Raw genomic sequence first — 14,663 nt, forward strand, 5'->3', positions numbered from 1 at the left:
AATATTTCAAATGGCAGTTGATAAGAGTTCAGGAGCAGCACATTTCTGTGAGAATGAAGGATATATAGGGCAAGTATTATGAACCTTGGATGACCAGGAATGTTATGACATTGGTCAAAAAGAAAAAGAAAACATACGTAATGTCGATGAGGATGTGAACTGACGAACACCTTGAAATATATAAGACAGTAGAAAAGAACTTAAACAAGGAATTCGAAGGGCTAAAAAGGTCACGGCAAGCAGGATTAAGGAGAATCCCAAGGCTTTTTATGCATATATAAAAAGCAAGAAGCTAGCCAGGGAAAGGGCTGACCTACTCAATGACAAAGGAGGGAATCTATGTGTGTAGCCAGAAGAGGAAGGTGAGGTCCTAAATGAGTACCATGTGTTGGTATTCACCAAAGAGAAGGAACTGGGAGAATGATCTCAGGGAAGGGAATGTCAAATTTCTAAGCTAAGTTGCTATTAAAAAGTAACAGGTATTATCCATCTTGAAAAGTATTAAAGATAGATAAGTCCACAGGTCTTGATGAGATCAATCACAGAATATTGAGGGAGGCAAGAAAATAAATTACTGCAGCATTGACAGATGTCTCTGGGATCTCGCTGGCCAGCAGAGGTTCCAGAGAACTGGAGAATAGCCAACATTGTACTATTGTTTAAGGAGGATAGCCGGGATAATTATGGAAATTACAGGCCTGAGAGTCTCCTGTCAATAAGTTATCAGAAGAGATGCGCAGGGACAAGATCTATACGTATTTAGAAGCAAGTGGGCTTATTAGCAATAGTATGGTTTTATGCAGGGGAGGTCATGCCTCACTAACTTGAACCAGTTTTTTAAGGATGTGACGAAGATGATTGATGACAGAAAAACAGGTGATGTTGTCTGCACAGACTTCAGTAAAGCCGTTGACAAGGTCCCTCATGGCAGACTGATACAAAAGGAGAAGTCACATGGTATCAGGGTGAGCTGGCAAGATGGATACAGAACTGGCCTAGTCATAGGAAATAGGGGGTAGCAGTGGAAGGGTGCTTTCCGGAATGCAGGACTGTGACTACTGGTGCTCCAAAGGGATCGCTGCTTGGATCTCTGCTGTTTATGATGTACATAAATGATCTGGAGGAAAATGTAGTTGGCCCAATTATTAAATTTGTGAATGATACAAAGGTTAATAGAGTTGCAGATTGTGTGGAGGATTATCAGAGGAGACAGCAGATCGGTTGGAGCACGAGCAGAAAAATTGGAGATGGAGTTTAATCCAGACAGATGTGAGGTGATGCATTTTGGATGGTCAAATACCAGTGGAAATTATACAGTGGATGAAACTCCTCTTACAAATACTGACATGCAAAGGGATCTGATCGTGCAGGTCCACAGATCACCGAAGGTGGCAGCACAGGTGGATAAGGTAGCAAAAAAGCTTTCAGCATGCTTGCCTTCATTGGAAGGAATGCTGAGTACAAGGATAGGCAAGTTATGCCCCAGCTTTACAGAACTTTAGTTGGGCCACACTTGGAATATTGTGCACAGTTCTTGTCACCACACTACCAGAATGATATGGATGCTTTGGAGTGGGTACAGAAATGTTTACCAGAATGTGGCTTAGTATTTTAGCTAGGAAGAAAGATTGGATGGATTGGATTTGTTTTCATTGAAATGCAGGAGGTTGACCTAATAGAGGTTTATAAGATTGCAAATGGCATGGATAGTGGGGAAGTAGGAGGCCTTTTCCCAGGGTCAATTACTAGGAAACACAAGTTAAATTTGCGAAGTGGAAAACTTAAAAGAGATGTGCAAGGCAAGTTTTTCATACAAAAGAGTGGCGAGTGCCTGGAATGTGCTGCCAAAAGTGGTGATGCAAGTATACACAACGGCAACATTCAAGAAGCACCTGGATGAATAAATGAGTAGGAAGGGAATATGGATCCTGTAAGTGAAGATAATTTTGGCTTGGAAGGGAAAAATGTGGCAGCGCAGGCTTGGGGGGACAAAGGGCCTGTTTCTGTGCTGTATTGTTCTTTGTTCTTATCCTCTCGGCATTTATCCTATGTTTCAATGAGATTACCTCCCATTCTCCTAAACTCCTGTGAGTCCAAACTTGTTTAGCGTTTGCTCATAAGACAATCACTTCATATCAGGAATCATCCTCATGAACCTTCACCAAACTGTCTTCAATGAAATGATATCTTTCTAAAATAACAGGATCAAAACTACTGACATCCAGCCGATGTGTCTCACAAGCATCCCGTCCAGTTGCAACAAGATTTTCCTATCCTTACACTCAAAATTCTTTGAAGTAAGGGTCAACATTCCATTTGCTTTCCTGATTCCCTGCTGCAGTGTTGTGCAAGCTTTTTGTATTTCAAGCACAAGTACACTCAAACTCCTTTGCATTGCAGTTTTCTGCAATTTTTCTCCATTTGAAATAATTGTTCTTATGTTCTCCCTTTCAAAATGAACAACTTCACATTTCTCCACATTAAACTCCATTTGGCAACTTTTTGCCCACTTACCTAAACTACCAATATCTTACTAAACTGCTTTCATGCCCTCGCAACTTGCCGTTTCATCTATTTTTGTCTCATCAGCAAATTTGACTACAATACATTCTTTCTTTCATTTTTAGAATTCCTACAGTGTGGAAACAGGCCATTTGTTGTGACAAGTCCACACCAAATATCCAGAGAGCATCCTATTCAGACTCACCACCCTCCATTCTCTATCCCTGTAACCCTACATTTCCCATGGCTAATCCACCTAACATAAACAGCCCTGGACACTATGAGTAATCTAGTATGGCCAATCCAACTAACCTATATTTCTTTAGACAGTGATAGGAAACTAAAGCACCCGGAGGAAACCCTTGTAGACACAGGGAAAATGTGTAAACACCACACAGACTGTTGCCTGAGGCTGGAACTGAACCCAGGTTGCTGGCACAGTGAGACAGCAGCCCTAACCACTGAGCCACCTTGCCTCCCTATTCTCTTCCTTCCTCCAAGTTATTAACATATACAAACAGTTGTAGTTGCGGTCCACTGCCTTTGTGGAACTGCACTGGCTATAGGATGCAAACCTGAAGAAGAATCCCTCATCCAACTCGCACATCCAGACCATTAGCCAACTCTATATCCATGCCAATCTACTACTCCAACAACATGGGCTGTTATCTTATGATTTAACCTTCTTTGGGGTACTTTGTCCAATGTCTTCTGAAAGGCCAATGCAACATACCAACCCACATCCATGCCTTTATACAATCTGGTTGAGACTTCCTCAATAATTCTCATAATTTATTTAGACATGATTTCCTTTCGATGAAGCCATTGCTGACTCTACCTGATTACATTATGGTTTTTCAAATGTGCTGCTGTTACTTGCTTAATACATGTTTGCAACGATAGATGTTAGGCCAATTGGCCTATAGTTATCAGCTTTTTGACTCCCTCCCTTTTTGAACTGGGGTGTTACATTAGTAGTTTTCCAATCCTCTAATCTACACAGACTCTCTGAAGAGAATCCCACCCATACTCAACTCCCTACTCTGAAAGCAAAAGAGTGGGGATAAATGGGTGTTTTTCTGGTTGGCAATTAGTGGATGGCGGTGTGTGGTCAGTGGTCATTGTTGGGACCAATATTATTTACAATTTACATAGATGATTTAGAGTTGGGTACAATGTCAAAGTTTGCAGATGCCACTAAAATGAATGATACAGCAAATATGCAGAGGACACAAAGTCTGCAGAAGGATATAGGTAGGTTCAGTGAGTGAGTGGCAAGGGTTCAGCAGATGGAGTACAACATTGGTAAATATGAGGTCATCAAAATAGCAGCAAAATGCACTGATTTAAATGGTAAATAAATTGCAGCATGCCGCTGTGCAGAGACACCTGGGTGGCCTTGTGTATGAATCACAAGTTGGTTTGCAGCTGCAGCAGGTAATTCAGAAGGCAAATGGAATATTGTCCTTCATTGCGAGTGGAGTGAAGTTTAAAAATAGGGAGGCTGTGATGCAGCTGTGCAGGGTGCTGGAGAGGCCAAACCCCTCATTGGATTGTCCTGTGTATAGTTTTGGTTTCCTTACTTGAGAACAAAGGAGATTAACTAGGTTAATACTGGAATTCAGAATCTTGCCTCATGAGGAGAGATCAAGTAGACTGGGAATATACTCAATGAAATTTAGGAGAATGAGGGGAGATCTTATAGAAACATAAAATTTTGAAAGGAATAGTAGGATGGCGGGTGAAACTAGAACTATGGGACATGGCCTCAAAATGAGGAGAAACAGATGTAGGACACGGTTGAGGAGAAACTTCTTCACCAAAAAGGATGCTAATCCGTAGAATTCCCTGCCCAGTGAAGCAACTGAGGCAACCTTGTTGAGTGTTTTTAAGGCAAAGATAGATTTTTGAAAGAATTACAGATCATGGTGAGCGGGCAGGTAAGTGTAGCTGAGTCCACAAAAAGATCAGCCATGATCTTATTAAATGCAGAGCAGGCTCAATAGGCAAGATGGCCCACTCCTGCTCTTTCCTTTCTTATAATCTTAAACTTGTCACAAACTCACACACCTCTTGTCGGTGATTATAAGCCAAAGTCAGATACTATTAAAAGTGTGGGAGACCATGCTTATTATAACATCCAGGGTATATCTTTGGAGTTGTATCTATGGTCCAGATACTGGAGGTCCAGAATGAGGTGCATGAAGAAAAAGCTTCTCGAAAATATATGTGCCCAGGCTTGGAAAGTATGGGAGTAAATTTAGGCAATGACTGATACAGTTTCGCTCTCATCAGTGTACAGCCTTCTTCATCATGATAATGACAATTCACCTGGAGAATCATATCTAGTAAGCCATTTAGTGGATGCTGGCAAGAAGTGTAGACCTGCTATCATCTTGCTGAAAAGCTGAAGGAATGAATAACAGAGTCAGAGGGGCATGTGGAGTTTCAATCTAATCCTCAAGTCGACATGGAGGCACAAGTGCGCCTTACAGGGGAGAAGATTTCAGCTCTTTAGCCCTGCTGTTGGTAACACCAATGACTCAAGTTGTCATGATGACAGGTGAAGCTCCTGCTCCTGTCCAGAACCCTTCAGACCTCAGGCTACTTCATGCTTTGTCAGACAGGGATCTATAGATCCAACAACATTGGAGGTACAAGAATGCTCTTCCTCAAGCACATCTTGAGAGTTCTTTTGTGACCATAATGTGGTAGCTCTCCTGACTGCAAAAGGCCTTGATTTCTGTGGTGGAGCAACCATCATGAAACCAGGCAGCACCAGTCATCTCTTCCATGGGTGTTACAATGTTCATGATAAGGGGACTGCTACTAGTTTGAGTTCTCTCCCTCAGACCTCAGGCTAACCTCATCATTGCAGCAACCTATTCCAGTATAAGTGGTGCAGAGAACAATGTATGAAAGAGTATGCTCAGAGTATGAAAGTATGTGGCCTGGGCAATATTAGATGTATTGGTGATCATCTTACAAAATGCTGTAGATTCTGGAGCAGTTATTATGTTTGGCAGTACTGTCACTTGGCCTAAATTTCTAAGCTCAGGTTCATGTCAGAAGTTCACATTTGTGGCATTTCCCATTTAACAGCACATTTCTGCATCAAAGTCATAACAAATGCCTTCTTCAGTAATGCTGATCTGTATGTTCATTACTGAATGGACGGAGTCAAAATAGGTTTATCACCATTACTTTGCACCATGCAACAGACGTGAAGTTTTACAGACGGTGTGCGTTTGTGATCACACCCTGACAGATCAGCCAGTCGTCTTCATTAACTGGAAAGGATTTTACTTCCTCAACATGCAAATATATTCTCTATCACTCTCAGGTGCCACAGCATTTTATAGTCCTCCCACCCACCCTCCCATTTGACCCAAAGGACGCTGACAATGCACATCCACCGGACACCTGTGAGGAAACCTGAGTCAAAAGAAAGCTACATGCCACGTTGTAGATGAAGGAAGCCTCAGGTCGACTTCTAATGAGGAAGATGAGGAATCAGATGTCTAGCCATAGCACCCTGAGACACAAGAGACTATTTGAAGGATGTTGAGACATAGGCATATCAGAGGCATGTGACACACGTAATACAAATCCAACTAGACAAATAAAGAATGAATCTCATGTCATTAAATATTCTTCAATTCTGCCCTCTAATAAGACTCTGGCAAGGATGAGTAAAGATAAATGTAGGTCTTTTACATGCAGAAGCCAGAGAAATTATATTGTGGAACAAATAAATGGCAAAACAACTGAACAGTATTTTGGTTCTGCCTTCACAGAGGAGAGCACAAATAACCTCACAGAAATGTTGTGGAACTAAGAGTCCAATCAGACTGCAGAATTAAAAGCTATCAGTACCAGTAAGGCAACGGGACTGGGAAATTAATAGGATTAAAGGCTGGTAAGTCACCCGAGTCTTTTCAGACTACTAAAGGAAGTGGCCGAAGAATTATTGGATGGATAGGTGGTCATCTTCCAAAATTCTTTCGAATTCTGGAGGAGTTCCTACAAATTTGAGGGTGACAAATGTAATCCCATCACATAAAAAGGGAGGGAGAGGAAAAAACAAACAGTATTACAGACCTGTTACCCAAACTTCAGTCGTGGAGAAAATGTTAGGATCACAAAAGACACGATAACAGAACATTCAGAAAGTATAGACACGATTGGATAAAGCAAACATGTTTTTATGAAAGGCAAACCATAGTTAACATATTGATTGGGAAGTGTTTGAGAATGAGGTAGCTAATGTAACACATCTAAGTTTGTTGACAGCCCAAAACTAGACAGGATTAGGAGTTGTGAGGAAGATGCAAGGAGGATTCTGTGTAATTTAGACAAGTTGAGTAAGTGAGCAAACACATGGCAAATGAAATATAATGTGATTATGGAGTTACATGCCCCGGCGTGAAAAATAGAAAACCTGAAGATTATTTAAATGTAACATATTGGTATGTGTGAGTGTACAAAAGGATCTGTGTGTTCACCAGTCAATGAAAAGATCTGGATTTGAGAGAGCTGGCTACACACATTCAGGCTGTTAAAAAAACTAAAAACTCCCAAGCTGTTTCCTTAAGTGTTCTTCAGTAGCCATTTTGATACCACTCCCTTACAACTTCTCTTGAAAACAAAACAGGACAAAATATTCTCTTAAAGTGACAGCATCATCACAACTCCTGCTTAAAAAAAAATCAATATATTTAGATGAATTCATATTTAAAATCCTTAGTCTTACTCTATGAGTACACTACAATCCATATACATAACATTGACTCTTAGCATGCAACATTCACTATATAGTATTTTGGTCATTCTACTCACGCCACTGAAGGCCTCCGTCTTTCTTCATCAAACCCACGACAACGCATCGGCAATTACATTTTCTCATCCTGCCACATGTATAATTTTCGAATTGAATAGCTGCATTAATAAGCTCCATCTAAACAGTCTGGAATTTTCAAACCAAATGGCATGACTTTAAATTGGTATAGGCCATTTGATGTCATTTAATTGTCTTCGCTCTTTCGGGTAAAGGTATCTGCCAGTATCGTCTGAGTAAGTTCAACTTAGAAATATAAGCTGTTTGCCTCACCTTCCAAATATAGTCTTCCAACGTGGAACAGGATATGAAATAAACTTTGTAACTACATTGACTTTGCCATAATCCACACATAATCAATGAGTACTATCTGATTTTGACACTATTACTTTGGGCAAGTCCAGTCACTGCAACTCATTTTAATTATGTTGTCTTTAAGCATGCATTAAATCTCTGTTTGAACTTATGCCAACTTTAGAAGGTTAAGTCTATAAGGATATTGCTTAATTAGAATACTATTTCCTATTTTAATATCATGTGTAATTCGTTTAGTACTTCCCAGCTTATTCCCACATATCTCCCCATGTGGTAGTAATAACTCTTTCAGATCATTTCAATTTTCCTCTGGAAGGTAACTCAATAATTTACTCCAATTTTTGAGAACTTCCCATTGCCCGATTTGAAGTGAGGAATATCCAATTCAGAATTCTCTACTTGTTTCTTCACTATGTTGTAACCAATAGCATATTCTCCTTTGCTTTCCTTCCCTATCAAGGTACCTTTTCAGCATATCCATATGATACACTCTGTCAGATTTCTTTCTACCTAGTGTTCTTATCAAAGAATTCACTTCACTGAATCCTCTTTTGATTTGATAAGGTTCATTAAACCTTGCTTATAAAGGTTCACATCACTGCAAGTAACACTAACATTTTGTTTCCACTTGTAAAATTGGAATTTTTTCATTTCTAGTCCGATTCCTGTTTCATCACATGTTTTGCTACTTTTAAATGCTGTTTAGTCAACTCACCCACTCTATTTAATCTTTTCCTAAAAGTTGACATTGTCTAAATATGTGGTCTCTGAACTCTATCTCATTGTTTACTCCTTAATTAATTTCAGTGGTCTGCTTACTTCATGCCCAAATGGGTAACTTTGGTAGATTCATTTGGTGCATCCCTAATTGCAAAATGTACAAATGGAATACCTTTATGCCAATCCACTGCATAGTCTTAACTATAAATTTTCAACTTGGTCTTTAAAGTGTGATGTCACCACTATAATGCTCCCAATGATCCTGGATGGTATGTAGTGGATTTGAATGGTTTTATTCCTATCTATGCTATTATAACTATCTATTTTATGTTATCTATAACTTCCCTGAATAATTTTAATGTAAAATTTGACCCTTGATCCAATTATGTCTCTGTGGGTAGTCCATATCTAGTAAAAATAAAATTGAACAGGTCCTTTGATATTCTGTAATGAAATGGCCTCTGGAAATAAGGTTGACACATCCATTTTTGTGAACAAATAATGATTCCCACATTTTGTTTTAAGGAGAGGTCCAATGCAATCAATTACACTTTCTTCTCAAACAACCCCTGACCAGGTTGCACATTCTGGTGCAGCGTTTTAGCTTCCACGTGCTTTCCTTTACCACTTCAACAAAACTCACTGGCTTTATCCAGTTTTCCCACATTTGTCTTCCCAGTGCTTTTTCTAAACCACCAACACTGCAACTTTATTGCAGTGAAAACACCTGATCTTTTTTACTTCACTTTCCCCAATCATGGGTTTCCGATGATAAACAATCTTCATTGTCCGCTACCACCCAAGGATTTCTGTTTTCTCCAATTTCTATCCCTCACAAATGAAATTGATATCAGAAGCCAAAGTTTGATTTATGAACCAACTCAATCACTGGCCATTCCAGCTGCTTCAACTTGCAGTTTTAACTGTCTGCTTTTCCATATGTGCTCTCAGTGCTAAAGGAAGTGAATTTTTGAACTCCTCCAAAATAATCATCTCAGAAGATTATTGTATGTTTGACTTATTTTCAATGCCCTATTCCACTTACCAAAATTACTTTTTTTTTATCATTTCATCTCAACGTATGTTGGAACAGGGTCCCTCCTTAGATTGCTGAAGCATTGTCTTTAGGCTTCTGGCACAAGCTCATATGTACTTAAGATAGCATATTTCACCTCCTCATACTCCCCAAATACCTCCTCTGATAGTGATGCAAATACTTCACGAGTTCTACCAAGTTCGCTGGCCACTTCATTTGCTTAACCACTTTCTCAAATCAAATGAAAAAGGCTTCAACATCCTGCTCATCGAATGTAGGGAATGTTTAGACATATTTAAACAGATTTCCACCAACCCTTTGGCTACAATTAGTTTGCTCATCCACTATCCTCTTTATTAAGTCGACTTTCCTCTCTAATTCGGCGAAAGTAAGGACTGCAGATGATGGAGATTAGAATCAAGATTAGAGTGGTGCTGGAAATGCACAGCAGGTCAGGCAGCATCTGAGGAGTAGGAAACTCAACGTTTTGGGCAGGAGCCCTTTATCAGAAATTACTGATGAAGGGCTCCTGCCCAAAACATCGATTTCCCTGCTCCTCGGATGCTGCCTAACTTGCTGTGCATTTCCAGTACCACTCTAATCTTGACTCGTTCCTCTCTAATTGCCAACTTCTGAACTGCAACTTCTCTTTCTATCTACTTTTCTTCTGTCTCTCTCTCTCTTGCTAGGGCTTTCCTCTCCTCTTTTTTTATTCTGCTTTTAATTGCAATTCAAACTGTTTCATTTCCTTTTACATTTTATTCTGCCAGGGCAATTCTTACCTTTTGTTTTGCCTCAGGGTGCTTTTGAATTTTAGCCATTTCCAAACATTGTGATGGCATTTCCAGCAATTTTAAATGCTGCGCAATTGTCACAGCTACCTCCCCTTTCCTCGGAGACCCAACAAAACCAACTCAAGTCTGTTTGCCAATTTCAAAAGCTTTGCTTTATTCATGTTTGTAAAACACCCGAAGTTACTTCTTTCACCACCAGAAAACTCTGAGTGACTGAAACACCCATTACTACACCTGTTTAAATCAACCAAATTCAATATACAAAACAAAAGACACTAATACCCATCACTCGCAGCCTTTAAGTCCAACAATCCTAAACCCAACTTGGAATTACTGATCCTAACAGGCCCCCCAATTTGTTATGAACCAGACCAGACCAGACTTCAAAATAGTTTAAAGGGGTAGCCTGGACTCTACCTTTCTCTTATTGTAAAGATAGATATGAAGTGTGATGTTCCAGATACAATGTGACTGGCCAAACTACTTGACGTTAAGCAAAACACAATTTATGTAAACACAATAGTTAAAACATGGACAAAAGAAAGTGGAATTTAGACTAACAACTATTTGAAAACTTTACCGAATGCTCAATACAGTAACTATTACTAATTAACTGTTCCAATCTGAAGACCTTTCATTAACACACCGCTTGTCAAAAAGGCAAATTCAGACACGGATTCTCACATACAGTTCTCCAATCCGGGAGGAAACAACATAAAAAGAAAATTCAGAGGAAGTCGCAGCTCAGGCACATACATAGAGGCTTCCAACCTTTTGAGATCCTAATATCCTCTGATGTTACTGAAAAAACTGAAACCCAGAAATATGGATCTGAGAGAGCTGACCACACCCTTTCAGGCCATTAAAACAAATCCAAGTCCTTCCAAGCTATTTACTGAAGTTGTCTGCAATAGCCAATTCTGCCTTACAACCTTTCTTCAAAAGAAGCTAGGGCAAAATAACCTCTTAAAGTGATAATATTGTCACAATATTCATCGAAAGAATATTTTGAGATTTTAAAAGCATCAAGCGTAACAGGGAAAAAGCAGGAATATGGCACTGAAACATGGAATCAGCTCTGATCATACTGAATGACCAGAGCAAGTGTGAAGGACTGACTGGTGCACTCCTGCTCCTAGTTTCTATGATTGGTGACCTCGGACGACAAGCAGTACTGCCATAGTATCCTCCATTACTATACCACAAAGATCTGTCAGAAGGAGAGGCACAATCTTTGGCTACGCAGATGATTTGACATCTGCATGTAGCTCATTCATTTACTGTCTACAGGTTACTTTTCACTCCACATTTCTGCTTGCTCGCAGTCTGCTTTGGGTTCTTTTGTGGCTTCCTGTGCAGGTAAACAAAAGGTTTCTGTTGTCCTATTCAGTATATACACAATTCTCCCCTCTCAGGTTGTCCTCCTCACTGAACAATGTCCATGGCATTTAGGTACTATTGGCCTGACCAGCATGTGCTGCTAGTTGTTACTGCATTGTTGACCAACTCACAAGCTCCCAAGCTCCCCTCTCTACTGAGCACATTGCCAAAAGCATAATGTTATCATTGAGACCTGTACCATAAATCAACGACCGTCCAACTCCTACAACGACAGCAAGAATGAAGACTCATTCCTCAGCTGTCAAGTTCAACAATGACAACAGGTGTCACCAACTGCCACTCTTTAAAACCTGCCAAGGCTTTAACGTTCTGTGTTCCGTGCATGCTTACCAATAAATTCAAAATTGTGGTTTATTATCTCTTTGACAGGCCTAAATGCCTCTTACTTGCTGATTTAAAGAAAGTGTGTGATGTCTCATTGTGACTTCCCAACTGCTTCTTATAAAATTTGCATCCAGCATTAGGGGGAGATCCAACCCAATTTTACAGACTGTCCACGTTAATTGCCATCCATTTTTAAGATCACAATCTCACCATTTTGCACATTTGTGAAAGTGAGAAAAAAAACAAATACACCAGTTAACCATGCAGAGTGCCCATTCTATACGGCCTCTGGACATTGATATATCACTTTAGCCCATCGACATATGGTGACTTCAATTTGCTGTACTAATATATTTGCAACTCTATGGTGCAAAAATGCTACCTCAATGTTTCACCACTTAATTCAATTTAATCTAATAAGTTTACTCAATTATCATTATTACATATTTTAAAAGGCTAAAAGCTTGCCACGTATTTCAACTGTGTTAATAATGAAAATATTTACTGACCATCCAGGGGCAATGAGAAAATCTTGGCAGTGACTTGCACCAGTCTTTTGACTGCCTTTTGTAGTCTTTTTCTGGCTTTGCCTGGAACTCCTAAAAAACAGCAAAACTGACAATCAACATTATGCAAACTGAACATGAGCTTTGAGAATGGGAAGATTAAAGAAGAGAAACACTGTAAACTTCCCAGTTGGAACAAATCACCAAATAAATTAAGTCAATTTTTTTTTGTCTTGCACTTATCAAGACTAGAAAGCATCCAAGGAGTAGGAGAGTCAATGTTTCGGGCAATGCCCTTCATCAGGAATCAGTCTGAAGGGCTTATGCCCGAAACATTGATCCTTCTGCTGGTCAGATGCTGCCTTACCTGCTGTGCTTTTCCAGCACCACACTTTTTGATGATGCATCTTATTAAACTCAGTCCACACAGGTAGACACTGATTTGACGGAGTATGTCATGCACAGGACAGTGGGGACTGGCATTAGATAAGAACTAGGAGCAAAAGAAGACAACTCAGCCCCTTATAAGCCTGTTCTATTCATGGCTGATCCCATCTTGGCATTAACCCTTCCATTTTCCTGCCTGCTCTCCATAACCCTTCAACACATGACTAAGTAAAAATTGATTTGGAGATGCTGGTGTTGGACTGGGGTGTACAAAGTTAAAAATGACAACACCAGGTTATAGTCTAACAAGTTTACTTGGAAGCACTAGCTTTCGGAGCGCCACTCCTTCATCAGGTGACAATCACCTGATGAAGGAGCGACGCTCCGAAAACTGGTGCTTCCAATTAAACCTGTTGGACTATAACCTGGTGTTACGAAATTAAAAATCTGTCTACTTCCTCCTTACATTTAATGTCCCAGCATCCACCGCATTCTGGGGTAATGAATTCCATAGATTTACAACCTTTTGAGAGAATTAATTTCTCATTTTGGTTTTAAATCTATCACTTCTCCTAAAACCATGATCTCTTTTTCCAGATTGCCCCATGAGAAAATATCCTTTCTACTTTATCAATTCTCTTTCATGGCTTATATACTCCAATTACATAGAGTATTAGAGATGTACAGCATGGAAACAGACACTTCGGTCCAACCTGTCCATGCCGACCAGATATTCCAACCCAATCTAGTCCCACCTGCCAGCACCCGGCCCATATCCCTCCAAACCCTTCCTATTCACATACGCATCCAAATGCCTCTTAAATGTTGCATTGTACCAGCCTCCACCACATCCTCTGGCAGCTCATTCCATACACGTACCATCCTCTACGTGAAAAAGTAGCCCCTTAGGTCTCTTTTATATCTTTCCCCTCATACCCTAAACCTATGCCCTCTAGTTCTGGACTCCCCCACCCCAGGGAAAAGACTTCGTCTATTTATCCTACCCATGCCCCTCAATTTTGTAAACCTCTATAAGGTCACCCCTCAGCCTCCGACACGCCATGAAAACAGCCCCAGCCTGTTCAGCCTCTCCCTATAGCTCAAATCCTCCAACCCTGGCAATATCCTTGTAAATCTTTTCTGAACCCTTTCAAGTTTCACAACATCTTTCTGATAGGAAGGAGACCAGAACTGCATGCAATATTCCAACAGTGGCCTAACCAATGTCCTGTACAGCCACAACATGACCTCCCAACTCTGTACTCAATACTCTGACCAACAAAGGAAAGCATACCAAACGCCTTCTTCACTATCCTATCTACCTGTGACTCCACTTTCAAGGAGCTATGAACCTGCACTCCAAGGTCTCTTTGTTCAGCAACACTCCCTAGGACCTTACCATTAAGTATATAAGTCTTGCTAAGATTTGCTTTCCCCAAAATGCAGCACCTCACATTTATCTGAATTAACCTACGTCTGCCACTTGTCAGCCCATTGGCCCATCTGGTCCAGATCCTGCTGTAATCAGAGGTAACCCTCTTCGCTGTCCACTACACCTCCAATTTTGGTGTCATCTGCAAACTTACTAACTGTACCTCTTATGCTCGCATCCAAATCATTGATGTAAATGACAAAAAGTAGAGGACCCAGCACCGATCCTCGTGGCACTCCACTGGTCACAGGCCTCCCCAGAGAGTGTACGCCTAATCCGTTAAATGTCTTTTCATGAGACAAACGCCTCATGCCTGGAATCAATTTCATGAACCTCCTTTGAAATGTCTCTGATACAACATCCCTTCTCAGGAAGGGGACCAAATTGCATGCAATATTCCAGGTGCAGT

The 14,663-nt window shown here is 40.4% G+C and overlaps 1 protein-coding gene across 5 annotated transcripts in view; it reads right to left on the reverse strand.

Moving 5' to 3' along the window:
• The window catches only part of serac1 (serine active site containing 1), a 163,663-nt gene that overhangs the window by 126,519 nt on the left and 22,481 nt on the right, over window positions 1-14,663 (reverse strand). For all 5 annotated transcript variants that reach the window (XM_060831614.1, XM_060831615.1, XM_060831619.1 and 2 more), the window contains exon 4: window positions 12,439-12,528. In XM_060831614.1, the coding sequence (XP_060687597.1) occupies window positions 12,439-12,528 (90 nt within the window). The remainder of the gene's footprint in view (window positions 1-12,438; window positions 12,529-14,663) is intronic.

Source organism: Hemiscyllium ocellatum, chromosome 10 (assembly GCF_020745735.1).
Source record: "Hemiscyllium ocellatum isolate sHemOce1 chromosome 10, sHemOce1.pat.X.cur, whole genome shotgun sequence".
Taxonomy (NCBI): domain Eukaryota; kingdom Metazoa; phylum Chordata; class Chondrichthyes; order Orectolobiformes; family Hemiscylliidae; genus Hemiscyllium; species Hemiscyllium ocellatum.